General features: G+C 37.4%; 1 protein-coding gene across 1 annotated transcript; it reads right to left on the bottom strand.

Moving 5' to 3' along the window:
• Positions 1–1,016: 1,016 nt before the first annotated feature.
• On the bottom strand, positions 1,017–19,510 carry LOC130099639 (gastrula zinc finger protein XlCGF57.1-like). The gene is made up of 3 exons (XM_056265380.1): positions 19,450–19,510; positions 19,030–19,149; positions 1,017–2,496 (listed from the first exon to the last, which is right to left on the bottom strand). Exons 2-3 carry the CDS (start codon positions 19,112–19,114, stop codon positions 1,091–1,093), a joined length of 1,491 nt encoding a protein of 496 aa, XP_056121355.1. The 5' UTR covers positions 19,115–19,149; positions 19,450–19,510; the 3' UTR covers positions 1,017–1,090.
• Positions 19,511–26,841: the final 7,331 nt, after the last annotated feature.

Raw genomic sequence — 26,841 nt, 5'->3', positions numbered from 1 at the left:
TGTTTAATGTCATATATGTCATCTGTCACACAACTCTGCCTGCATGGCATGCGTTTGTGGATCTTGAAACATTTCTTGCGCCTAGACGCACACAAATCCATAAATAAGTGGACTCCATCCAGTCTACTTTGCCAATCAGATATCAGCCATTTCAGATGTCGCTCCAACTAATCATGTTTTGCTTTACAATGGATTTCATAAGACCATTAGATTGTGCATCAAGGTACGGTGTTATATTTTCCGAGCCTTTGAAAATGCCAGAGAAACAGCACTTTACATCTCTGTTATATAAACAACGCTATACTGGATACGGATGCGTTATATAAGCGTCACGTTATTCAAGATAGAACAGTAAAGTGTCAATAAGTAGCTGACTAATGAATAACTATTCAAGCTCGAACATGCGAGTTTGAGTAATAGGTGAAATTACAGTAACACAACAACCAAAAATGTTTCCTAGTTCTTCAGTCGGTCAATTTTAATGATGGATATGATACAATCTAATATTTGAAACATTAAATAAATGCATTATGAATACCTTTGTTTGTAGAGAATACATATGCATTTGAATATTTATTTATCGGTTAAAACACAATCACTCAAATAATATTTAATATGGATCAGATTTAACAGTTTTTGATTGTAAAAGTTAGTTACATCATCCAAAATAAAATCAGACATATTTTTCAGCATTGCAAGATTTTTATTTGCATTATCCACTCACAAAACCTGAACTACCCACTGCAGTGATGCTGAGGCTTATACTGTTACATCACTGATGGTCATTTGGGCTCATATTTGGTATTAAACATGATATGTCAATTTGAAATATTATGCAATTGTAGTTTAAAAGGCAAAATCAGCCGTTACATCGTTTACGCGTGAGGCTGTCAACACAGGACACATCAAAGCAAACGTGCCAATTATTTGTCCTTCATGTAACAATAACTTGCAATAACTCTTGTAAAAATACACCATGTGAAAATAACTCTCTAGTGCGAGTTATAGTGCTAAGGTGTCCTTTGTGTTTGAAACTCTTTTCAAATTGAGGGCATGTTAGGCTTCTCTCCAGTGTGAATTCTTGTGACTCTTAAGGTGTCTTTATTAAATTCTTCTCACTCTGATGGCAAGTGGAAAGTCCATCTTCTGTGTGAGTTCTTATATGCCACGTCAGGTTTCCTTTATGTCTGAAACTCTGTCCACAGTGAGGGCATATATACGGCTTCTCTCCAGTGTGAATTCTCATGTGTTCATTAAGGTGTCCTCTATGAATGAAGTGCTTTCCACACTGCTGGCATGCAAATGGTTTGTCTACAGAGTTACTTCTTGAGTGACTCTCAAGGTTTCTTTCGTTTTTAATATTCTTCTCACTTTGATGGCATGATGCGGAAAGTCCATCTTCAGTGTGATTTTTTTTAATGTGCCATGTCAGACTTCCTTTATGTGTGAAACTCTGTCCACAATGAGGGCATATGAAAGGCTTCTCTCCAGTGTGAATTCTCATGTGTTCATTAAGGTGTGCTTTATGAATGAAACCCTTTCCACACTCAAGGCATGCATGCAGCTTGTCTACAGAGTGAATTTTTAGATGAACTTTCAAGTATCCTTTATAACTAAAATTCTTTCCACATTGGGGACACGTGTAAGGTCTCTCTCCACTGTGAATTCTTAAATGATCATTAAGGTGTCCTTTATGAATGAAACCCTTTCCACACTGATGGCATGTATGTGGCTTCACTCCAGAGTGAATTTTTATGTGAACATTCAAGTATCCTTTATGATTGAAACTCTTTCCACACAGATGGCATGTGAACGGCTTTTCTCCAGTGTGAATTCTTAAATGATCATTAAGGTGTCCTCTATGAATGAAACTCTTACCACATTCATTGCATGTGTAAGGTTTCTTTTTAGTGTGGATTCTCATGTGACACTTAATTTCTTCTTGATGTGTGAAGCTTTTTCCACACAGAAGGCATGTTAGAGGGCACTCTTCAGTGTGAATTCTTGTGTGAACCTTGAGTATTCTTGCATTTGGGAACCTCTCCCCACACTGTTGGCACGTGGAAAGTTCTTCCTCTGTGTGAATATTCATGTGCCATGAGAGGCTTGCTTTATGTGTGAAACTCTTTCCACACTGATGGCACGTGAACGGCTTCTCTCCAGTGTGAATTCGTATGTGACCGTTAAGGTGTCCTTTATGAATAAATCTCTTTCCACACTGAGGGCATGAGAAAGGCTTCTCTCCAGTGTGAATTCTCATGTGAATATTAAGATGTCCTTTTTGTTTGAAACTCTTTCCACACTGATGGCATGTTAAATGCTTCTTTCTGGTATGATTTTTTATGTGATCCCTAAGGTGTCCTTTTTGTGAACATTTTTCAGACTGTAGTTTACTAAAAGGTTTTTCTTCCGTTATGAAACTTTCAGGTGTCTGGAATTTCAGATGGTCCTCCACTTCATTCAGTTCTTGACTTTCCTCTTTCACTTCCATTTGACCTACAATTAACATTTAATGGTTAACAATCAGTTTAAGAAAGGTGGAACAAGAAATACCAAAAAAAGAGATGAATATTGAAAGTTAAATTGGCAAAAGACCTGAAGGAACTTTTTTTTGTAATTCTGAAAAATCTGCTATAGTAACTCATATGCAATGTAGTATTTTAGATGTGTATAAAGTAGGTATGTTCTGTATAATTTGTAGTAAATTCGTTATTTTACTGCTATTATGATTTTAAGCCAGTGGTTCTCAATTTTTAGGTCAGGTACAAGCTTCAACTAAATCCAAGTGCCCAAGTACCACCTAGTCACCTAGTCTATTTGAGCGCGATTAAAGGGTTAAATGGGGGTGGACGAAATGAAGAAAATCTTATGCCAAAATATTTGAGTAATTCTATTTCAAGGTAACATAATACAATTATTTGTTGCTTTAAATACGGTTGTTAAGATAGCAAAATTTCAAATATAACTGAATTTTAATAATTCAACAATTTCATACATAGCCTAACATAAGTAAAAAGCTTACTAAAGACAAGTAAACTAATAAAATAAGAACAAAGAAACTAGTTACGAGTAATAGGACAAATAAACACAATATTAATTAGGGCTGACTTCTAATAGTCGAGGATTCGACGATTCGATTCGGAGAGGTCTGATTCGACTGTGAACCTCATAGTCGAATAATAGGGAAGTGTTATGTTACGTAACCAATAGGGGTGTATTATATTACCGTGAGACGACGGTTATAGGTGAACCCCGTCATTAGAACTCTATAACCCCCAAAACCGTGCTATTCAAATATTTTTTACAAACATTTTTTATCATAGAGAATGTTTAAATACTAATATCATCTTACGAGGGAAACGGAGGCGGAGTTAGTGGTGCGTCGGAGGCTGAGTGCTGGAGATGATTCGGGAGAGGTCTGTGCACCTACCGATCAGAGCGCGCGCTGACACGGAGTAAAGCCTTGTTTATACTCGACGCGTCCGCACGAGCGCGAAGGTGCGCACGGCAAAAAATGACGCGTTGGGTGCGCAAGACCGGCAAGACCCCATTTCGCTTGGCTGTGTGCACAGCTTTTTTTGTAACAGCGCGCGCGACGCCGCATCCGAGGATGAAGGACTTCAAGCCGAATCTGCCCGAGCATGTAGGCTACGTCTCACCGCACCGGCTCGCAGTTTGCGCGTCTAAATTGCAAAGTTCATTGCAAAGTTTTTTTGTTAAGGTTTTGTTTACTGTGTGTGATTTATTTAAAACAAAGCACGTTCATTGCAACGTTTTTTTTTTTTTTTTGTTAAGGATTCATTTAATGGAAAGCACATTCACTTCTAGTTGTCTTGCTGTTCATTTTAAATAAACGTAGAGCGAGTTGTCCTATAACAGACGAACAGTTATTCAACCGAACGTCTAGCTGCTATCTAAAAAAAAAAAAAAAACGACTATCAGTCGACTACGGCAAAATCTAACGAATCAGATTCGACTATGAAAATCCTTAGTCGAAAACAGCCCTAATATTAATAAGACATTAATTCAATAAACAGTGCTTTAAAATGATCAGATAGGTCTATCAGAAATACTTTAAATGAAACACTGCAGTCTTCACTGTATGAAATATACACCGATTTTTATTGAAGTTACAAAAGTCATTCAGTCAAGAGCATTGAGTAATTTACAGACACCGATGGCAACAGCTACATTAGTCTGCCGTTCCTTAATGCACAGGTCCAATATAATGACAAAGATCAGATTCTCACACAACTGTTTATGTTCACTGAAGACCCAAAAGAGTTTACGTGAATACTTTCTGAGGCGGGCATTTTGACATAACTGTGTGTATTTGCCCATTTAAGCACAATAAGCAGCAAACAAGAACTCGACTCAGTACTCTTAAAAGCTGTGTGACCAGTGACTTTATATGAATGCTTCAGGTGTGTGCACATAAATCGTAGCTTGTCAGTAAGGACTGCCCGATAAGAAAAAGATGTAGCTGTCGAGTCAGTTTTATATAAGGCTTTATTTATACACTCACCAACCACTTTATTAGGTACACCTGTTCAACTGCTCATTAACGCTAACATCTAATTAGCCAATCACATGGCAGCAACAATGCATTTAGACATATAGAAATGAGAAAGTCAATCTGCTGAAGTTCAAACTGAGCATCAGAATGTGGAAAAAAGTGATTTAAGTGACTTTAAACGTGGCATGGTTGTTGGTGCCAAACGGGCTGGTTTGAGTATTGAGTATTTCATATCTCCTGGGATTTTCAAGCACAGCTTCCCTTTAGTGTTTACAGTAAATGGCCCATAATAAGAGAAAATATCCTGTAAGGGCCAGTTCTGTGGGCAAAAATGCCTTGCTGATGATGTCCGAGCAGAATGGACAGACTGATTCAAGCTGATAGAACAACAGTAACTCAAATAAGCACTCGTTACAACCGAGGTTTGCAGAAGAGCATCTCTGAATACAAAACGTGCGGAAAATGCATCGTTATAAAGCTCAAATCCTCTCAGACTGGTTTCTTGAACATGACAGTGAGTTCACTAAACTCAAACGGCCTCCAGTCACCAGATCTCAATCCACTAGAGCAGATTTGGGAAGTACTGGAATTGGAGATTCACATCATGGATGTGCAGCCGATAAATCTGCAGCAACTGCGTGACGCGAACATGACATTATGGACCACAATCTCGGAGGAATGTTTCCAGCACCTTGTTGAATCTGTGCCATAAAGCCAGTTCTGAAGGCAAAGGGGGTCTACCTAATAAAGTGGCTGGGGAGTGTATAACGATAACAATGTACATTACTTCAAAGCCGCTTTACAGAAAATATTGCTGTAATAATAGCTTTAGTTGCAGCCGGTCATAGGTCACCATTTAAAGATTAATAAAAAAATATGCCTTAATGTTTAACTTGATGGCCCCAGTAAGCAAGAAACAAAACCTTCATAAGGTGGTAGTAGAGAAAAAAAAAAAAAAAAAAAGTATGAGACCCACTAAAGCCGCGTTTCCACCGCAATTACCAGGAACTATTTGTCCCAGGAACTTTTTTCATAGGAACTTTTTTTGCCCCAGAACGATTGCTCACTGCGTTTACACCGTGGACTAAAGTACCGGGAAGATTAGTCTGGTGACGTTGAACTGCGTGCGACTGCTCCTCCCAGTCTGCGCGTACTTGTTTTGAGTTTTAAGTATTGAGGAGATTCAAGCTGTGCTGCTTTTGTGTGCGATCTATTGGTTTACTAACGAGGTAATTAACAAAACGGCAGAAGAGAGACGAACACTAATACCAAAGCGTATTCATTTCAGAAAGCTCGTAATGCTAGATAGACAACGTTTGTTATCAGCTATAGCGGACATGACCATGAGATGGATGGGACGAACGCGCGCCATCCGGCAGAGAGAACAAGGTAAGTGGAAAAGAACCAATCAGCATGTTCAGCGCACAAGTCCCACCCCGAAAGTTCCTGAACTCTGAAAAAGTACTACCTCGCCAGCAGGGACTTTCTGGGGGGGAAATTTTTACCCGGAACTTCATTTAGACCCTGGTTCCTGCGGTGTAAACACACGGAGTACCACCCCAAAGTTCCTAGTTCCTGGGGAAAGTTCATGCGGTGGAAACGCGGCTTAAGATTATACATAGTTCAGGGGATCATGACCTGCTGATGTTTCAGTTAGTAGTAATTTGAGCCATTTTCAGTGCATTAGCACCACCAAATGCTCTGATATTAGGCTTAAGGCTTCACTCTGGTGTGAGATTTTATGTGATTCTTAATTAGTCCTTTGTGTTTGAAACTTTCCACATTGATGGCATGATGCGGAAAGTCCATCTTCAGTGTGATTTTTTAATGTGCAACGTCAGACTTCCTTTATGTGTGAAGCTCTGTCCACAATGAGGGCATATATACGGCTTCTCTCCAGTGTGAATTCTCATGTGTTCATTAAGGTGTCCTCTATGAATGAAACACTTTCCACACTGCTGGCATGCATATGGCTTGTTTACAGAGTGAATTCTTTGGTGAACTTTAAAGTATGCTTTATAACTAAAACTCTTCCCACACTGAGGGCATGTATACGGCCGCTCTCCAGAGTGAATTCTCAGGTGAACATTCAAGCATCCTTTATGACTGAAACTCTTTCCACACTGAGGGCACGTGAACGGCTTCTCTCCAGTGTGAATTCGTATGTGTTCATTAAGGTGTCCTTTATGAATAAATTTCTTTCCACACTGAGGGCATGTGAACGGCCGCTCTCCAGAGTGACCCCTCACGTGAATATTAAGGTGTCCTTTATTGCTGAAACTCTTTCCACATTCTTGGCACAGGAAAGGATTCTCTCCAGAGTGACTTTTCATGTGATTCTGAAGAGTTTGTTTACGAGCAAAGCTCTTTCCACACTGATAACATGAAAAAAGCCCTGCAGAGTGAATCCTCATGTGAACATTAAGATGGCCTTTATGTTTGAAACTCTTTCCACACTGAAGGCAAGTAAAAGCTCTCTTTTCAGAGTGAATCCTCATGTGAACATTAAGATGGCCTTTATGTTTGAAACTCTTTCCACACTGATGGCATGTTAAAGGCTTCTTTCTGGTATGATTTGTAATTTGATCCCTAAGGTGTCCTTTTTCAGACTGAGAGTTATTGAAACTCTTTTCTTCAGTTATGAAATGATCAGGTGTCTGAAAATCGAAGTTGTCGTCAAATTCATTCAGTTCTTGATTTTCTTCTTTTACTTCCATCAGGCCTACAATTAACATTCAATTGTTAAAAATTGGTTCAACAAAGGTGAAACAAGAAATACAAAAAGATAGAAGCCTGATAAAAAAAAAGATATGAAGTAACTTGTGTTTCTTTTTATGTGATCTTTAGTGTGCTAATAGTTCATTTTGACATTGTGCTAGCAGATTTGATAGTGTTTTTCAATCCTGGTCCTGGGGACCCACAACGGGGGTTATGCACAACAAACTTTCACATTCAGATCATCATTTAAAACACCTAATTCAGCTCATTGGAGCTCCATGAAATGAAAAGTGTGCAGAATGTTGGGTCCCAAGGACCAGAATAGAAAACCACTGAGCTAGACTACTGACATATGTTATGTCATTTTAGATGCATTTTGGTGTGTACACCATTAAAGACAGTTAATCATCAGTTTATGTGTCGATCACAGCTTATTAAGCTTGAACAGTTTAATATTACTTGAATGTTTAAACTGATATGGCTTTAAAACGAATACACAGGGATTCGACAATAAGGACTGGCCGATGGTCCAGGGCCAGCATGAAAAATGCTCGGGACAGTTGGCGGAATTCTCACTGGCCCATTTTTGGCAAGTCATGCCAAAGTTTATCACTTGACCTGTTAAGTCCTGCCAATTTAAACATTCAAGCCATTCAAGTGGTTTAAAATAGTGTGCACACAGAAAGCCACCTCTCAGACAGAGCAAATACTGAATTGAGTTCTCTTTCACGTCTTCTTGCACTTCATTGGTTATACAGACATTATCAGAATGCCCATCTTGGCGAGTATCAATTGGTTATGTCTTAAGTGAATGTTAAACAGTTGAGAAAGAAAACGTGTACAAGTATACTGGATCCATGCATTAGGTCTTTAAGTGACAGCAACCTTATATATCTACTGTTGTCTATGTCCTTAATGTTAACAATAAAAGAGAAAATCACTAATGCTCCTGACTGAGTAAATTTAGTAACTTATTATGGTATAAAGTTATTACCAACCCACTTTTTCAGCTGACTTGGTTCCATAAGTATTTTTTTTCTATTTATTTTTTCCCAGAGTTAAAAAAAAGGTCTTTGTAAAAGCGCTATAAGCCATAAACTAAGCCAACCAGCTCACAACATTACAGACTTTTATTTTTTTTTTAAGTATTTGAAAGATTATTTCAAATACTAGATAAACACTACATAATTTGAATAGCCCTATTTGTAAAGAATGAATCATTCTAGAATGATTGGGGTGATTTTGTAGGCTAGTGCATCTGAATAGAAAACAAACTAATAACAAGCATAGATAAATACAATAGAATAAAGACACAAATGAAATTCAGGTAAATCTAACTGTATTCAGGTACAAACATAATCAAATGTCCCTTTAGTGCCAATAGTGCCTGCATGCGCACACCGGCGCTCATTCATTGAAGATGAAAATGGAAATACTTGTGGGACTTTCTAACATTTACATATAAGGATATAACCATAAAATGTTAGTTATGCACCTTGACGAAAACACGTTTCAGAGGCAGTAAACTGTCAAATAAATCTGTCAAAGCACGACAGGGCAAGATGCGGTAAACGCTTATGAGAATGCTTTAGGCTATATTTATAAGGGCTTCAAACTAAAGCATTCTCATGTTTCAGAGAACTTGGATCCTGCATCTTTCCTGCAGCAGGTCACTCGATGTCCTTCGCTATTTTCCATATGCGTTTTATCCATAGAAACGTGTTATTCACTACTGTAAAGCGACGTGACTGGCTGATGGTTTCCGAGCACAGCGCACAGATGTGAATCGATAATCGAATTCATTGTTGATTAGGGCTGCACGATTAATCGCAATTTACATGAAATTGCACTTAACCCTCTGGGGACCAGAAACGCGCCGGCGCGTTTTGCTCGTTTTTTTTCACATAGCAGAAAAATAGACTTAAAGTACTACCATCATTTCTGTTCATATAGAGTTAAGAAATATGAGAAAATAATCTGTTAAATGTCTACTTTTTTATGTGCCCACATACAATCGAAATAAAATATTGTGCTTTTGTAAAATAAAGAAAATAAACAGGGTGTGCGTTCTGCCTCTCGGTCACCGTGAACTTTTTTTCTGGAGCACGTCTCTAATCTTCAACACAACTCAGCTAATACTATTCACCCAGCCATAAGCAATATATCTTTTAAATCATTTGAGTTTGTACTTTTAAATGATCCGATTCAAAACTAAAATTATTATTCTCCGTTTATGTCATCTATATAAAAAGAGAGACGTGTCAGCCCATCTCATTATCGTTCTCTCAGCTGATTATCTGTGGTAATGTGACACGCCTACGGAGAGCACGCGCTATTCAAACGCAAATATGTGAAGCAACACATTGAGACGCGTTAACGCCCATAAACTCTGAAAACACACATTATTTTTTAGTCAGATTAATCTACTGTCGTCTTGCGCGGCTATATGTGGAACAATCCTGGGACATTTACCACTGGGTTATTTTCACTTCGAGGATGAACAGATTCAGCTGAGAAGTAAGTGTTTTTTGCAAGTGCTTTGTTCTAATCGCGATATAGAATAACGTAGTGTCTGTAAACGGAAAAATAGCATACTGTTAAATGTGAATCATGTTTGTGTCACACAGTTTGTGTGTGTGTGTGTGAATGAATGAATGAACGCACAGATACGCACTGTTACAGACTAAATAACAGACAACATTTCGTTGACTCGTTTTGGATAAAGTTTTTACTCTAAAATAGACATCAAATAAGCTTTTTTAGGAGTTTCTGCTCATATGTTAAATATATAGTATGTTTTGTCAATAAACTAATCAACTAAGATGTTATAGTGTTTGTTCAAGCTATATCAAAATAATGAATCCTCAACTTTGAAATATGTATGATCAAACTAAGACATTTATGGAGAAAGACAATTTTCTTTTCAAGATGTTTCCAACTCTAACTTTGAACTGAAATAAAACCATGTCTATATGGTGAAGGGTGTGTGATAGAAGTGTCCAGACGTATGCACCCTGTATTTTCCTTATAATATCCAAACAATCTAAAAGCCATTCTTTTTTAAATCTCCTCATTCTTTGTGCAAGGCTCCTGTAATGATATGGCCTGATAGCACCTAATAGGGCCATTATGGGAGGGTCTTTGTCTTTCTCAGGTGTGGAATGCCATACATATTAATGAGAGATCAAGCCTCCTGCATAAAGCTTTCTCAAACAAAACACGTCATTAAAAATGTAAAAGACTTTATTGACTTATCTGAATGAGTAGTCAGGATGATTCTCACATAGTTTTGGAGCAAATATTCTAGGCTATGTGATACAATTTTCAAAAGTCTTGTGAAGAAATAATCAATATGTGTTTTGTGGTCTTATTTCAGCAACTTTCATTTTTATTTTTTTCAATAACCACGCATAAACATTATTCTATTAAAAATACAAACATGTACATACATGTTGCTCAGATCTCATGGTAGCCAAGTTTGTGCTATATAGAGTGAATTTACACCTTTGCCATTAACATGTTTATAAATAACTGAAAAAAGCACAAATGTCAGTGCATGTCAAAACATCCCAAGGGCCCCAAAAACACTCTGGTCCCCAGAGGGTTAAATAGAGTTGGCTTATCGCGATTTTAAAATCGCAAAGCTGAGATTATTTTTTATGCGCAGCTTGTCATTGATGTACGGCTCTGTAAACGCTGCTCACTCTGAAAGCACTGTGAGTTTGAGTCACTTACAACGTTCATTTGAAAAAGCAACACGCATCAAACATCTTTCCGAACATGAGAAGCACTTCTGAAACCTCGTCCAACAAAAGACAACATTTAATAACATGCTTTTACTCCAAACTCACTTCATAACGACAGTTGAGCATCCTTCTGTGAGATGTGGTTTCTTACACAGAATAAGGCAGTCATGTGGTTTTAAGTCATGTTTAATCAAAGCATTTCAATCTTCTGTGTATTCAGCTACAGATAGTATGATGTCTAATAGGGATTTCCCGTCTGCGGTGTGCGTGTGAGAGCGCCCTCTGGCGTTCAGATGGAGCAGCGTTTACTACCGATCAGCCGCTGCACTGACAAGCTGCGCATAAAATAATCGCAGCCTTTGCCAAATCGCGTGCGGTTTCATTTAATCGTGCACCCCTATTGTTGATTGATTATTTTCATTATCGATAGTTGTTGCAGCCCTTTAGTCATTTAAAGTTCTTGATTATATAGAAACAATATATTTTAAATTTATTGCAAAATGACGTGCTATATAACTAATTTTACTATTTTGACAGCATAGCGAGAATTGATTATTCGTGTTGCTTCATGGGAGTGGGCGTTCCCTGCTAGCTCTTTTGGCGTGATTTGCTCACTCTGACTCTCTGATTGGTGGAATTTTCATTACAGCATCATGGGTAATGTAGTTTTACACCACAAATTCAGCTGTTAAAAATAACAAATTAAAATAATGCTGGGTGATGGCTTCAGCAAAAGCATATAACATTGATTAATAACATCTGAGCTCAGAACAGGCATGTCTTTAAAGATATACAAGTTATCATTAAAAATCTAATTCCTTGAAAAATGTAAAAAAATGTATGGAGTTTTTACTTCTGGAACTGATCCACTGTATAAGGATTTTTCTATATTTAATCTATACAGTAAAGACTGTGCTGTGTTATTTTTTGTGGTGGGCATAGACTAATCTAGATTAAAAAAATAAAAATAATAATCTCACTGTGATCTTGGAATTAATCTAGATTAAAATGGCTCATTTGAATTATGCCAAAGGCATTCAGAATATGTGTGCTACCCAAATAAATAACCTCGCAGGTAGTTTGTAAGATGGGCAGGGGCGGAGCTATTTAAAAATTAAAACCGTAAAAAAAAAAAAAGTAAAATATCTGATGAATGCATATGTAATAATGTGTCACTTGTTGAGCCAAGTAAGCTTATGTTAAATAAAACAAATACTATCTCGTTATTTTCCTTTAATGCGCCCGATTTATATTTTCTCTGCATTTTCGTAATTATTCTCTACATTATACATTCGCACCTCACGCCCACTGTACTCCTGAGGCAATAGGCCTACCTTATACGCTGTGTTTGGTTCATTTGACTCACAAGACGAGCTCCAGTTCACGCGCCGGCGCCTCTGTGTCGTGATTATCTATTGTCTGCTATATTTACTTCTTATTAAATCCAGGCAATTGGTTGATGAAACATTGATTAAAATGAAGATACAATTAACACATAACCAGAGGTGGGTAGTAACGAAGTACATTTACTTCGTTACATTTACTTGAGTATTTTTTTGGAAATTTTTTACTTTCAAGAGTAGATTTAATTGTGGGTACTTTTACTTTAACTCGAGTACATTTCTAATGAAAAAAATTTACTTTTACTTCGTTACGTTGGGCGACGTTCCTCTCGTTACTTTATTTTAATGCGATATTGTTAAAAGCGTAGTTTATTCTAAGCGCGCGCTCTCTCTTTTTTCTGGGCATGAGCGATGCTCAATTCACAAATGAATCACTCTTTTGAGTCGATTCTGTTCAAAGACTTCATCAAACGAGTTGGGCAGATCTGTCTGAATCGGTTCGCGAATCAGTTTGAATGATCTGTTCAGTTTCCTGCACGCACTGAATCATCTCGGAGTCGTAATAGGAAGATTTAAGAACATCAAGAACATTGTGTGGCGGTCCATAGTCTACAGTACAGTCTAGAAAGTAAATCTGCAAATGCATCATATTTTTTGCCAGCGATGAAGATCTTTATTAGTTGAACATCTTCGTATGTTACTTCGTTAGCTGTCTGTGAATGAATTATTCCACACGACGATACATTCGATTTCATTTCATTCAGGTAATACATTTTACAACCAAACAGATTATTACGCCATATAGCACTACTACAAAGTATGGCATTACCCTTTTTTTGGACATATACATTACTTTATACATTAAATAACCTATCATCGTCCAGTTTATGAATGTGTGTGTATTGCGCAGTGGCGTGCGAACCCGACTTGAAAACGAATGCCTTTGCCTGCCTTATTAGACACAGTTAAAAGATGCTTTCTTAAATATAGCCTACATTTAAATACATTTTGGAGAACAGACAGAAGAAGATCCGTGTATTTGATCGTTGTTTGTGTTGGGCATGACATGACTGCGAGCATGTGAAGAGTTTTAACACTTTCTAATCTGTGTCAGTGGTTCCCATCCCTTTACATGTGAATGCAAAACTCCATAGAGTCACTTTATTCCGACATTGTCTAATAATCCAAATGTAGTTGTAAAAGTTACTATACTATTATACAAACCAAAGGACAGGCAATGGTTTTCGGGCTATAGATATAATATACAGATATACAGAAATGATGTTTGTCTCTTCTGTTTTTGTTGCAAAGATAGCTTATCTAATAATTATGATGATAATAGTCATTTAAATGAAAAAATATCTAAATAATATCATGTTATATATATATAGGCCTATGTGATCCAAAGGAATTAGTAACTAACTACTTTAGTTTTTTCATTGGATACTTTTTTACTCTTACTCAAGTAACTTCTAAGATTATTACTTTTACTTTGAGTAAATATTTCTATAAGTACTTGTACTTTTACTTGAGTACAGTTTTTGGATACTCTACCCACCTCTGTACAAAACGAAATTCACCTTAATAAAAGGCTTTGTGCTTTCTGTTTGATGTCTCTGTGAAAGTTTTAAAGCAGTCTTTCAGTGCCGCTTTCAGAGCGGTCACGTCCGTAACGGGGAACTGTCACGTAGCATTGTTTTTCCCTCATAAATGCGTACACGAAAAATAAGACAAAATGAATATTTTATGTTCTGTGGAGAGCCAACCCTTCTTCATCCGGTGGGTAGTATTACTTTTTGTACTTTTGCCACCTAAAAGTTAAAAGTTTTTTTTGTGTCACGTCCGTTACGGATGTGTATTTCCCTGTGTATTAAATATAAAATGCATAGACTGATATTTTTCTAATGTCCGGACTCCTTTATTAAGGGAGTATGGATAAACAGACATTTCAATATATTGGTGTTAAATGCCCCTACAGTGCAATTCGGCTAGGTATACATCTGCGCTAAAATATCAAGGTGAAAGTCATCATAGCTTGCGTAGTATAGACCCAGCTCCCAACCCAACTTTGAGAATATCGCCCGATATAAGAGTCTCACGTTAACACCGATAACGCCCCACCACTAGTTAATTTAGATTTGATTATTCAAATTCTCTACCTTAATACTACTGTTAGACCAACTTTAAAAACTATAAACACTGTTTATTTCATAAGTATCTTTGTTCTATTGTATTTATTCCATTTATATATATTGCTTATAATTTGATTATTTTTTCTTATTTTATTATTGACAGTTTACTAGTCTTTAATAATAATTGAACTTCATATTGGTTAGTCCAGTAGTTTTTGCTGTGGTATCGAAATTGGAATACAAAGTTACACGGGTCAAAACGAAAACAAGAACTTTTTTTGTAGCAGGGCCACTAAAATATTTTGGCAGGGCAAGAAAAACTTTGAACCAACTGTTTTATCTCTACAGGCATATCGCCCACACCTAAGCGTTAGTTCACCCAAAAACGTGTAATGTGTTAAAAATCAAATTAATAGCAATTAAAAGCAGTAAAAAGTTAAAAAATATATGAAGATTAAATTAGTTAGATGTGCTAATTATTGGACTCATATCGCAGTGTCATTCCCTAGCACGCCTCACAGACCTGCGCTTTAAAACCATGAGTGTTTGCATAAGCGCTCTGTGAAGAGCAAATAAAAGTTTTCTATTTACATGTTTTTGCAGCGTCGAGCTTTCTAACCAATCACAGGCATATCTGTTGAGTGCGTGAAAGCAATAGCCAATCAGATGCGTTTAAGTTAACCAGAATCCGCTTAACTTTCATTATAACCAACAAAGTATAAACACAATGTCAAAATGAGACTCATTGCACATAAGTGTCAAAGTGACCATGTATTTGCAAGTAAACAGAGCTATTTATGTCTTAAGTTAACGTAAACAGTTGAGAAAACGCACGAGTATATTGGATCTGTGCAGTCTTCTCTGTGTGACTGCATCCAAAAATGTATCTGCTGTCTTTATCAATATTAATCAAACAACAAAAATCTCTCACTGCTCTTGACTGAATCACTTTAGTAACTTTAATAGGAATAAATGTATATTTAATTTGAACACAGTAAAGACTATGCATTGTTTTTCATACATTTGATTACTTTATTCATGTTATACAGTTTTTCAGGCAGGTCTATTTCATTTGTGTCTGTGTTATATTGTAGTTTGTTTAATTGCTCTTTCTTTATCACAGTTTACTTGTCTTCAGTAAGCTTGAGAAGTTTTTTAGGCTATTATTAGTTTTTTTAATTATATTGAAAATGATGATAAGAATTATGAAATTTCAATGGTTTCAAATTTTGATATCATACTAACCTTGTTTAAAGCTAAAATAACTATATTGTGGTCATATCGCTCACCCTAATTGCACAATTTCATTGATTATAATAGGAGTTTTCGCAAGAGTGCAGCTTTGTGTACCTCGCGTTGTAATCGACAGCTTCAGTGATTTTAATGGCAGTGATAAAGGATGTTAACGATGAATCGATGATCAAATTGTCGATAATACATTTAATCGATAAAATGTATCGATCATCGATAAAGCAGGTTCATGCGTGCGACTGCTTCTCAACCGCAAAACATGTAAAGCAGACACGAGGGAAAATGAAGCGAGCGCACCGGAGTTATGTTTGGGACCATTTTACAGCTAGAGTTACACCTTTATCATAACTATAGGCTTACGTGTGCACTCACAGCGTTTTGATTAGGGATGTAACGATTCACTCGCAACCAGTTGAAAATCGATAAAAATGCGTGACGATTCAAGTCGGTTGAAATGTTAAACGAATCGCGATACACGTTTTAAACAGCAAGGCGCGTTTACTGTATAGCCTACTGTCAAGTTGTGAACCTCGCTTTACAGGCACAATAGCAGCGAGCACACACTGACGCGTGAAGCTAGCGAGTGTTTTCACTTCATTCATGGAATCTTGTGTGAGCCGAGCTCAACTTCCATAGGAATGAACTGAAAACGCTCGGTTTGCTCCGCTCGCGCCGCCCCAGTGTGTGCCATAGACCGGTGTGCACGCGCCGTCAAACAGTAGACATGGCGACGGCAAGCGTAGATGTTGACGTTGACTCATTCAAATCGGAGGTGTGGCGGCATTTTGAATTTCCGTAGACTAATAATAATCACCACCGTGAGAAGCACCAGTCACCTCCGTTTTCATGTAAAAGTCATTAATACGACAATTGCGAGAGCCACGGAGATCACAAGGTGCATCAGGCAACCAGGTGTTGTATTTATTTTACTATCTCTTTCTCTAAATGTGTTTTTTTTTTACTCTTACTAGTGTAATGATACAAATTATAACAAAATTAGAATCTTGCCTTTATTACAATGTAAAACCCCTGTCAATCTGGTACTAATTTTACACAGTTTTTTACATAGTGTGCGAAGGTACCAGTGTCCAGCCTCTTGACCAAACAAACAGAAAGACTGAGTTGAAACCTCGAAGGGGATTTTTTTAATGTAGTTTTATTATTTGACAAATATATTTTAAATTAAAAAGAAATGTGCAGCATTTTGTCTGAGAAATAATAAAAGGGACACTTTTGTCTTAAATCTCATTTGTTAAAAAAATTGTGAGAAAATCGTATCGTGAAACCAGTATCGTGAATCGTATCGCATCGTGAGATGAGTGAATCGTTACATCCCTAGTTTTAATCCATCACACTGATACAACTTTCATTGGAGACATTACCGGCTGTTTTTCCATGAATACTCCACATGAAGGGCATTTTGAAACAATTGACCGTTCGCAGGCTCCTCCCACAAAACGGCCATTGTCCAATCACACATCATAGCAACCGTTACTGTGTGAGCAGGTCCGTCAAACATTGACTCCAAGCAAGATGGTGAAGCGATGTGCCCACGGCGTTTGTAAATCGGACACTAGGTATCCCGAGAGATTGTCTGGAGTAGGGTGACCACCTGTCCCGCATTTTACGGGACAGTCCCGAAATTTGAAGCTTTGTCCCGCAAGTCATGAGCAGTGTCCCGCATTTTAATTTTGTCTGCATCATTTTATTTCATCGTCCTTTAAGTTTAAATTACAATTAAATCCGAAGTACGAAGTCTTTTGGGTTTTCTAACTGCTGAATCTCCAGTTGACACTGATGATTGTTGTTTGGATCTTTCTGGATGCCATAAGTTTAATTATGTAAAGTGCTGCGAGAAAAGCCTATACATCTAAACATCTCGTCACGCGCAGTATAGCCGGCTAGCCGAAACTCCTCCTTTATGTGTACGGATGTGACGTAATGACGCAAAGACATGCTCGAATTTCCCGCGGAAACCCACCAGTACCACTGGAATTAAAATCATTATTACAAGCTTACCGTTTTGAATCTAGCTATGGCAAGCAGATAGTTTTGACCACTGGCAGAATAAGTTTTTTTTTAATCTAATTATTTTGGATTATTTTTAACTTAAAAAAGCTACGGACTGCAGCTTTAATGACACTCAATGCTCTTGAATGACTAACTTTTGCAACCTTAATTGTAAGGATTAATCTGTATTTAATTTATTCAGAGAAGACCATCCAGTGTTATTTTACTTTAAATTTCTTTAATATTCTTATCTCAATACTACTGTTAGACCTACCTGGGAAACAAAACTTAAAGCACTGTTTATTTCATTTATATCTTTATTTTATTTTACTTATTTGTGCTACTGCTTGTAAATTGTTTATTTGTTCTTATTTTTTTATAAATGATTATACACAATAAAAAAAGGCTTCAGGTAGATCCGTATCAATGATCATTTCGGCAGATTCTGCTTCCTGTGATCTACAATCGGCTCCAAAAATCCTGATCGGAGCACCCTTACTAACGATAGACAGTTTAGACCATAGTAACAAATAACAATATCGTCATAACGCCCAGCCCTAGTGATAACCATTTCAAACATAAAAAACAATCTGATACTGTATGTCAAATCAGTGCATTAAGATTGAGTGTAAGTGCAAAATAATAGACCTGCCACTCGACCTGTAATGAGTTGTTCAACTTCTCAAATCAGTCACTCAACTTTTAAGATGTAAATTTAAAGGTTAAGTATAAAATAGTTCCCTTTGTTTTATGATCGGTCCTGACAGTGATTTTTATATATATATATATATATATATATATATATATATATATATATATATATATATATTATGAATAAATGGGTTAAGTTATTACAAACGTTATCTTTGCTTTTTTTTTGCGGGGGGATTTATTGTGTGCATGGATTTTAATATTACTCCCTTTATACATTGCACCACATTGACTTCAAATACCATAATCTGTAAAAATAAGCCTATGCATACAGTTATCAACTACGAAAATTGTAATTAGATATTATAAACAAAATGTTTTATAATGCGCAGCACCTGAATGCACTCGGCGTTACGTAAGGTGGTAACGTTACCTTTTCCCCCCAACTTTCAGAAAAACATAACGTTACCCGTCTGGTGGTACGTTTTGCACAGTTTGAGAACCACTTATCAAGTCGCCAAATGCGGTGAAAAGATTAAAGCTTTGTTTGTCCTGTTGCTTGAATGCAATAAAAATCGCTTTAGATACAAATCTCTCTCAAATGCACAAATGTGATGTACGGTTCCTGACAAACAGTTACTGGCAAATCAATGGACACCAACCTAATAGTTCCTCAGTCTCCTCTTCTTTCACTATGCATGGTTCTGAAACACCGATGTCCAGCTTCTCCTCTTTAATAAACTCCATGTTTATCTTTGCCACGTAAATCTTAGTTGTTTTACCTGGAGTTCACGGAGGAGTTGGATGAGAATTAACAGTAGAAAGAAAAAGAAAGAAATTTAAATCACAACGTCCCTCATGCGTGGATGCGTTTTGCACAAAAACACAATAAATAACACAATAAAAAAACATTTTGGCGCCACTTACGAGAGACCAGCTATTATTAGCAAACAAAGCAAGCATTGCCATATTACGTTGTTTACATTAATTTTGCTTTGGGAATAAGACATAATTAATACCATGTTTTTGCAATACATGTGCTAAAATATAGTTTGATTCTTGCTGAAAGTTGTACTACAGACCTTAAATCCTGACTGGCTCAAACCAACAACCTTTCCCTCTGTCGAATAACAGCAGGCGAGGCGAGGCGGCGTAGTCCCGGAAACGACGTAATGACGTCACCTCGCGTTAAAGAGGCAACATAAAAGTCAATTTAAAGTTCTTAAAATCACGAAATCTGTGGGACAATCCTCGTTTAAACAAAAACGAGACAACTATCAAATATATATCACTGATTCTTGAGAGTCGGGACAAAACGCGTTTTAAAAAACTTTTTTTTTTAAATACACACTATATCAATTAGAGTTGTATGTTTCTGCAGAGAAAGATCACACGTTTCCCTTCAGAACTGAATTTGTGTCAACTCCGTCAGACACACTAAAAAGTATACAATTTTAATTCTTCCAATCCAACAAGAATCTAAAGTTCTGAAGTATATTATAATAGTGTTTAGTTACTCTGATATGTAAAAAAAAATACAATATATAAACTTAAGTTGTGATTTCACACTATTCTGAAAACTCAGAATTCTAAATATTTGCTTTTTCAAACTTTGATTTTAATTTCAATATTGTAAAAACAAATTCCTTAAATAAATAAAACATAAGAAGATGTAGATCAGATGGTCCTTTATTACAAAAACAACATAAACTAAAGGAAGATTAGTTTTTAACAAAAAATTTACAAAAAATTAACAAAAATGAAAACATACATCCAACGCTGTTGATGAAGATATGACGGTGTTGATGAAAACCTGACGGTGTTGATGAAGATCTGACGGTGTTGACAAAAAATATGTGTGCATTGTGATGTGCTCAGATGTGCTCTTTAAACTACTACTAAAACTACTCTTTGTTATTAGAGTATTGAACTTACTGTAAAGCAAACTATAATAAACATATTGCACATACACCGTTTCCAACTATTATAAATTACCCCGTTTCCAACTATCAAAAAAAAAACACAATAAGGGAAACCAGGGGCCCTCCTCCCCCTCTGTTTTCATCTACCTCCCCTATACCACTTCCTGCTCTCCTTTTTCTCATCCACCTCTTCTCCTCTTCCTTTCCTCCTTTGTAAGTAGCCATTTACTTTAAAGTGGCGTGTGTGTGTGTGTGTGTGTGTGTGTGTGTGTGTGTGTGTGTGTGTGTGCGTATGTGTGTGTTTGGGTGTGTTGGATGTGTGATTGCCTTGCACTGCCTACTTTATACTGGGTGTGATCTTAAATTGACATTCCTTGACAACAATACTGCAACACATAATCTGTAGCTTAGAATCAGGTTCAGTTAGCTTACTTAAGATTTCATTTTTGTCTAACCTGCGCTTATGCCTTGAGCAGCAGGCGTCGGACATGCGTATGGTTAAATAATGTAATGCATGCTATGTATGTGCATTTATGTGTAAATAAAACCCTGAAATAACAGTTTAACCCTTCACTATATTCACAAATAATATTATATTCGCACATTAAGAGGTTATTGGTGGATTTGTCAACTTCTGACGGAGTTGACGTAAGGGCATGTATTTTCCCGCCAAAACATGTATTGTACACTGCATCTAGGTAGTTTTTCCTCAGTTGCTAGCTGTCCCAATAACCTCACTAAAATGCTTAAATTCAATCCACTATGGTTTTAAAAAAGTATCTTAACAGAAAGATGGTATTGACATGGTCCAGCTGTGACCATAGGAATATTGACATTGTTTGTCTAAAATATTAAAAAATGTAAAACGTTCCAGAGCATGTGTGGTAGTGCTGCATTCACCACAGACAGGGAAATGAAAAGGGGATATCCTCAAGGATATAGCTGACCATGCTATTTCCTGATTTAAAGAGCTTTATGAAAAAATCTGACGGGGTTGACAGAAACTGAGGACACAACTTTAACAGGCAGATATTTATGGAAAATATTGTTTGATGTTCACTTCATGCATTGTTTTTTATATTTATACCCCTTATTTTTTATTTGATATATATGTTTTCACAATTGTAGAGCTTTTTTAAAGTTTTTTGGGATGGTTAATATTGTAACCTCTTGCTGAGGACAAGTGCAATAACATGGACCATCTAACCACAGACCATTCATTTAAACAACTTTTCCCCAAAAGGATAAAAAAGTTTATTCTAAAAATCAGATAGGTATATACAATTCCTTTAGATGTAACTTTGTAAGTATGTCATACATGAGGAATTTCTTAATTTTTGCTATAAATTAGACTTTTCTATGTCGGACATGTTTTGTCCCGACTCTCAAGAATCAGTGATATATATATATATATATTTAAAAGCGAATTCCCCCCCAAAAAAAACATTTAAGCTTAAAGACCCCATGAAATCAAAAGTCAGTGTTTATTATTAAATGTTAGACTGTGTTTATTTATTTATTTCAGTGTTCCCATTTTACAGCAGCCTTGGTTCCGGAAATATGATTTAAAAAGTCTTAAATAGTTATAAGCCATAAACTAAACCAACATGCTATGAGGTCAGTCACAACATTACAAAGTATGATTTGATGCAAAAAAAGACAAAAGTCCACTTAATGAGGTACAGAACTACAATACTGTGAAGTACTGCGAACAACATAATCTAAATAAATATGACAAATAAATATAAAACTATTGATTTAAAGATATTGAATATAGAGACAATTTATTTTTATATTAACTGCAAAATATACATTTTATGCATACAAATATAGAAATATAGAAAAACCATAGTGGACATTATTGACTCATTCAATCACACATTGCAACACAATGACGATTGTACAGCTGATGTGCACTAGACGTGTTAGTTTGTTAATGTTATTTAGATAATGTTCGTTACCTGTCCAGCGACGTGTTTATGCTGAAATATAATAAAATAATGGTTTGTATTTTTAAAAACATCAATCGCATGTAGTTCTCTTACGAGAGGTTCTCTCGTACTGCGTAATATCTTACGCTAGGGGAAAACCTCTTTTCCTAGAGATATTGAAGCCAAAAAATTATCCTTAATTTTGAATTATTGCAAAACGCGTTGCAGCAGCATACAGACATAGTGCGAATTACAGGGGGTACTGGGGGGTACTATACCCCCCAATGAAGACCCAGTACCCCCCAAAGGGACAGAAATATCAGTTCTGGGGGGGTCAGATAATTTTTATGATATTGTGAAAAAATATAATTACAGTTACAATACAAGTCAACTCCTATTTTCATTGTAGGAACATTTTAATTGAAAGCGATTTCAGACACCCCTATTGTGGACCATTTTTAACCACCGTGGCGGCTAGAAGCAACGGAGATAGAGAACGGTTTGCTGCTGACGTGCATGGATAAATGTAAGTTGCTAGCTGACGTTCTTTTTGAACACTTTCATCTCGTTTTAACAAAACCGTGATAATATTGTTAATCACGATAATTTTGGTCACTATAATCGTGATATGACATTTTCATACCGTCCCATCCCTCTGCTACTTACCCACTGAGGCTAGTAAAGTGGATCTTGGTTAGTTACCAAGGTTAGGTAGCAAGAGAATTTTCTATTTAAATCAAGCTTTACGTTGTGGTGAGGTAAACTCGATTGTCATTTCCAAGGAGATGAACTCCATAGCCTAGGTGTCCATTCTCATTTTATCTTGAATAAATGATTGTGCCCTTTTGAAATTAGTTTGGCACAGATCCGTGTTGTTTTTATATTATGCACAAGAGGGTCTGATGTAGCTAAGCCTACTACATAACATCAGTGAAAACATAAAAAGAGCCAAGTAGCCTAGGCTGAATAGTACATGCTAGTATTTGAATTTGTTTTTAATTGGCTAGTATTGTTTTTACATTCTATTATTTCATATTTTTAGTTTGATAAATGTAGTTTCATCTGAGAACCCTAATCTAATGAAACTTTGATTTTATTCACAGAGACACTATGAGGAAAAGGAAAGGGCACACAGACATCAGGCACTTTTTTGGTGCTAAAAGAGTAAGCAGGAAATATTAGCACTAAGATCTACAAACAATTACATTAAAAGTGTTGGTGCGGTTAGGTTTTATACACTGAATATGTGTTAAGGAAAGGGGTGCCCAGCAGATAGGAGAGGCACAGGATGAAAGCCGTGAGCAGGCCGCAGGGAGACGACAGGATGAGGGCAGAGTGCAGGACATACAGCAGGCAGTTGATAGATGGCTGGAGGACGACATTGCACAAGGCATTCAGCAGGCAGTAGGAGGGCGGCAGGAGGACGACAGTGTGCAGGACATTCAGCAGGCAGAAAGGAGAGGGCAGGAAGATGAGAGTGTGCAGGACGCTGAGCAGGCAGCATGTGGCCAAGAGGTGAGTTAGAAATTAGGCTGTACTTAAAGGGATTGTCTGGACTGAATCAACTCATAGCCCTGTTGTCCGGGCAGGTATAGGAAAGAGAGAATTTGGTGCATGTAAACCGAATTTGCAAACTTCTAGCTAATGCTAACTAATGGGGGCATAGAAGAACAAAACTAAAACAAAGCTTCCTTGCCCTCATGAGTTAGAGTTGGCTGTTATTTCACTATTTGGCCCATGTTGTACCAAATTCTGTTGTTCTCATACCTCCCAACAGCACTCTGCAACATCAAACAACAGGGCTATGGGTTGATTCACTCCAGATAATCCCTTTAAAGGGACACTCCACCCATTTGCATTAAGCTTTCCATTGTTAGAAACCCAGTCATACTATTGAATGGTCGTGCAACACTCTCTCATTTTCCCCTGAGATGAGAGAAATTACCTTTTTCACTTCCTCCTACAATGACGCAAAAATCGTGTAAAAAAAGTGTAAGAGGGGGGGATTTCTGTAAAGACTACGCACTAGTTCCCACCCTTTCAAACCCGCCCATAGGGGGTACGTTGGACCTAATGCGCTAACAGAGCTATCACAGAACAGTGCTAGTGCGTTTGATTTCACCGGCAGAAACTTGTTGAAAATATGGACGAAGGTACTGAATACGCAGACGGATGCATTATGGAGGATTGGGATTTTGAAGAAGTTATGGTAGAAACGGATGTTCGTGGATACCTTTATGAGCTACCAATATAGCGACGAGCAGCTGAGGGCTATGGAGGAACAGGAGGCGGCTGTTCCTTGTGCTGGCTGAACATGCCGGTACTAGGCCTATGCAAGTGCACACAATTTCAAAACAAAAACGAGGAGGAATTCAACTTCCAGTGAAATGATTTCCAGGCGGTAGCGTAGCCGTAGTGGAGCTCAACTTTAGTCTAGATTGATGGGCGGAGTAGTGGGAGTGGCCTGCGGAGCTGAGCATTGCAATGCACTATGGGGATTGTTGTCTACAATCCACAAGCACTAAAAAGTCATTTTCTGCCTTTTAACGGCCAAGAAGGACCCAAATTTGAAATTTATGCTACTATTCTACTACATATATGACCTAGCCTGGCTAACGCCAGACCCAATCTCGTTGAGAATTGGGTCTGAGAACCACATGCGCAATTTCTCGTATTTGAGGCGTGGTTTCAGAATGCCCGTCGCAGTTTATTGGGTGCTAAGAATGTCTATCAAATATGCCTGTACGTAGCTCATAGCCAATCGATTCGATTATACCAGATGACGTATGTAGAGCGACAGAAATTAGACAAGAAAGAAGACGATGGGAAAGATCTTTTTTGTAAACAATGACGTTAAGCGATTATTGCCGTTTGTGCAAGATAAATATGAGGGTAGAAGGTATATATGGACACTCCACAGACATGTTTTCATCCAAAAAACCACCAAGTTTATCCGAGAGGTAAACAATATTAGGGGTGACAGTCGCACCGGAGTCAGGGGAATCGCGAAGATCCTGCCAGCGTTGCTCAAACAGAATTTCCAGGCTGGAAAGAGACTTGCCCACATTCAGACAATGGGAAGAAGAGTTCCGAAACACGGACAGCAACATAGCCAAAAGGCAACGCGAGCCTACACCATCGAACACCCCGAGGGCTTTGAAAAAGACCTGCCCAAACCCACCGAGTCCACGAGACATCTCCACCAGGAAAACCACAACCCAGGTATCATACGTTTATTTGTATTTTCAGTCGTTTCAGCTTCTTAAATAACATGCACTGTACACTGGTGTGTACAGTATAACAAACTTTTAACTCGCACATTGGTCTTGATACCTTCAAGATGGCTGATTCAATATTGAAGCTGGCAAATATCTGCATGTGTGGGGTTGGAATACTACCTCTATTAATTGGTCCCTGTTTTGTTTTTCCTTTTACAGATTGTCCTGAGTCCCTTATACCAGAACACATCAAAGAGGCCTCTCCAGAAGCAAGGAGGACATGGTTCAACAACTTAACTGCCTCAATCGTGGACAAATATGTTCTTCTTCCTGACATCACTGATGCTGCAGAGGCTGCAAGTAAAACATCTGCCACACCAATTCAAAAGAATAAGTTCCATTGTCGTATGGAGGGTTGTTCAAGAATGTTCACTTATTGCAAAAGAAGACAAAGCCACGAAATAAAGACACACAACCTGGTTGTGCCAACAGACTCGATACCAATCATCCCCACTCACTGTGACCACAAGTATGAACACACCGTTGCCAGACTGGGCTTCAGCTTTATTCTTTTGGACATTTTAGATGCAGTAAAGGAAGGAGATGGTGAAAGACTGATGCGTCTCTACACAGTAGCCATGTTGTTCTACAAAGCTTACGGACACACTAGCTACGCATACAGTACTTTCCTGCTTACTGTACAAATTAATGCCACGTTGTCTCCACAAGTTGCTCACAGTCTAAAGTGGAACAAATTCTGGAGCACAAGGGGAGGCAAGGGAAGAAACATTCCACTAGATTTACATCTGGAGCACTTAAATGGATTCCTGAAATCTTTCCTGAGCGGCCTGGGGCCTAACCTGAATGAGACTTCAGCAGCAAGAATAAGCAGGTCTATAGGAGTCATGAAAGAAATGATGGCAGGCACTGATATTGAGCTGGGCATATCTGGGCAAACTGGTGCTCACCATGTGGACATGACCAAAGACATCCTCACCTTGGTGGACACTCTGCAAGAGGCAGAGCTTTTTAAACAACAACCAGGTCGAGTGTATGCTGCCTTCCCTGGCTTCCGAAAAAACCTATTGGCAAAGCTGGATCATAAAGCACTGTGGAAATGGATGATGAGCAAACTAAATGAATGGCGCAGTGTCCCTTTGTAAACCTTGAGAACATGTTAATTGTGCTGTGTGTTTATGTAAACACATTTTTTTGTTTTTAAACATTTTTATATTTCCTCATGCTCATTGATATTATTAAAGCTGTATGTTTACAAACCTTGTTGTAAATTTGCTTATTCATGAATTTAAACACATTGGACACATTACTGAAGTGTAAATAGAAATATTTATTCAGAATCAAACATATATACAACTGTGTAGTTATTTACAGTGGCTCAGTAA

Source organism: Rhinichthys klamathensis, unplaced genomic scaffold, assembly GCF_029890125.1.
Source record: "Rhinichthys klamathensis goyatoka isolate OS25496 unplaced genomic scaffold, OSU_Roscu_1.1 h1tg000011l_1, whole genome shotgun sequence".
Lineage (NCBI taxonomy): Eukaryota > Metazoa > Chordata > Actinopteri > Cypriniformes > Leuciscidae > Rhinichthys > Rhinichthys klamathensis.
Note: the sequence above shows the minus strand (reverse complement) of the source record. Positions and strands in the feature narration are given on the sequence as shown.

What these genes read in the sequence shown, in the direction of transcription:
- LOC130099639 (XM_056265380.1), bottom strand. Translation starts at nt 19,114, where the DNA reads ATGGAGTTTATTAAAGAGGAGAAGCTGGACATCGGTGTTTCAGAACCA. An exon ending in GGAGACTGAGGAACTATTAG is followed by an intron (nt 2,497 to 19,029) that starts GTTGGTGTCCAT and finishes TGTTAATTGTAG; the next exon opens with GTCAAATGGAAGTGAAAGAG.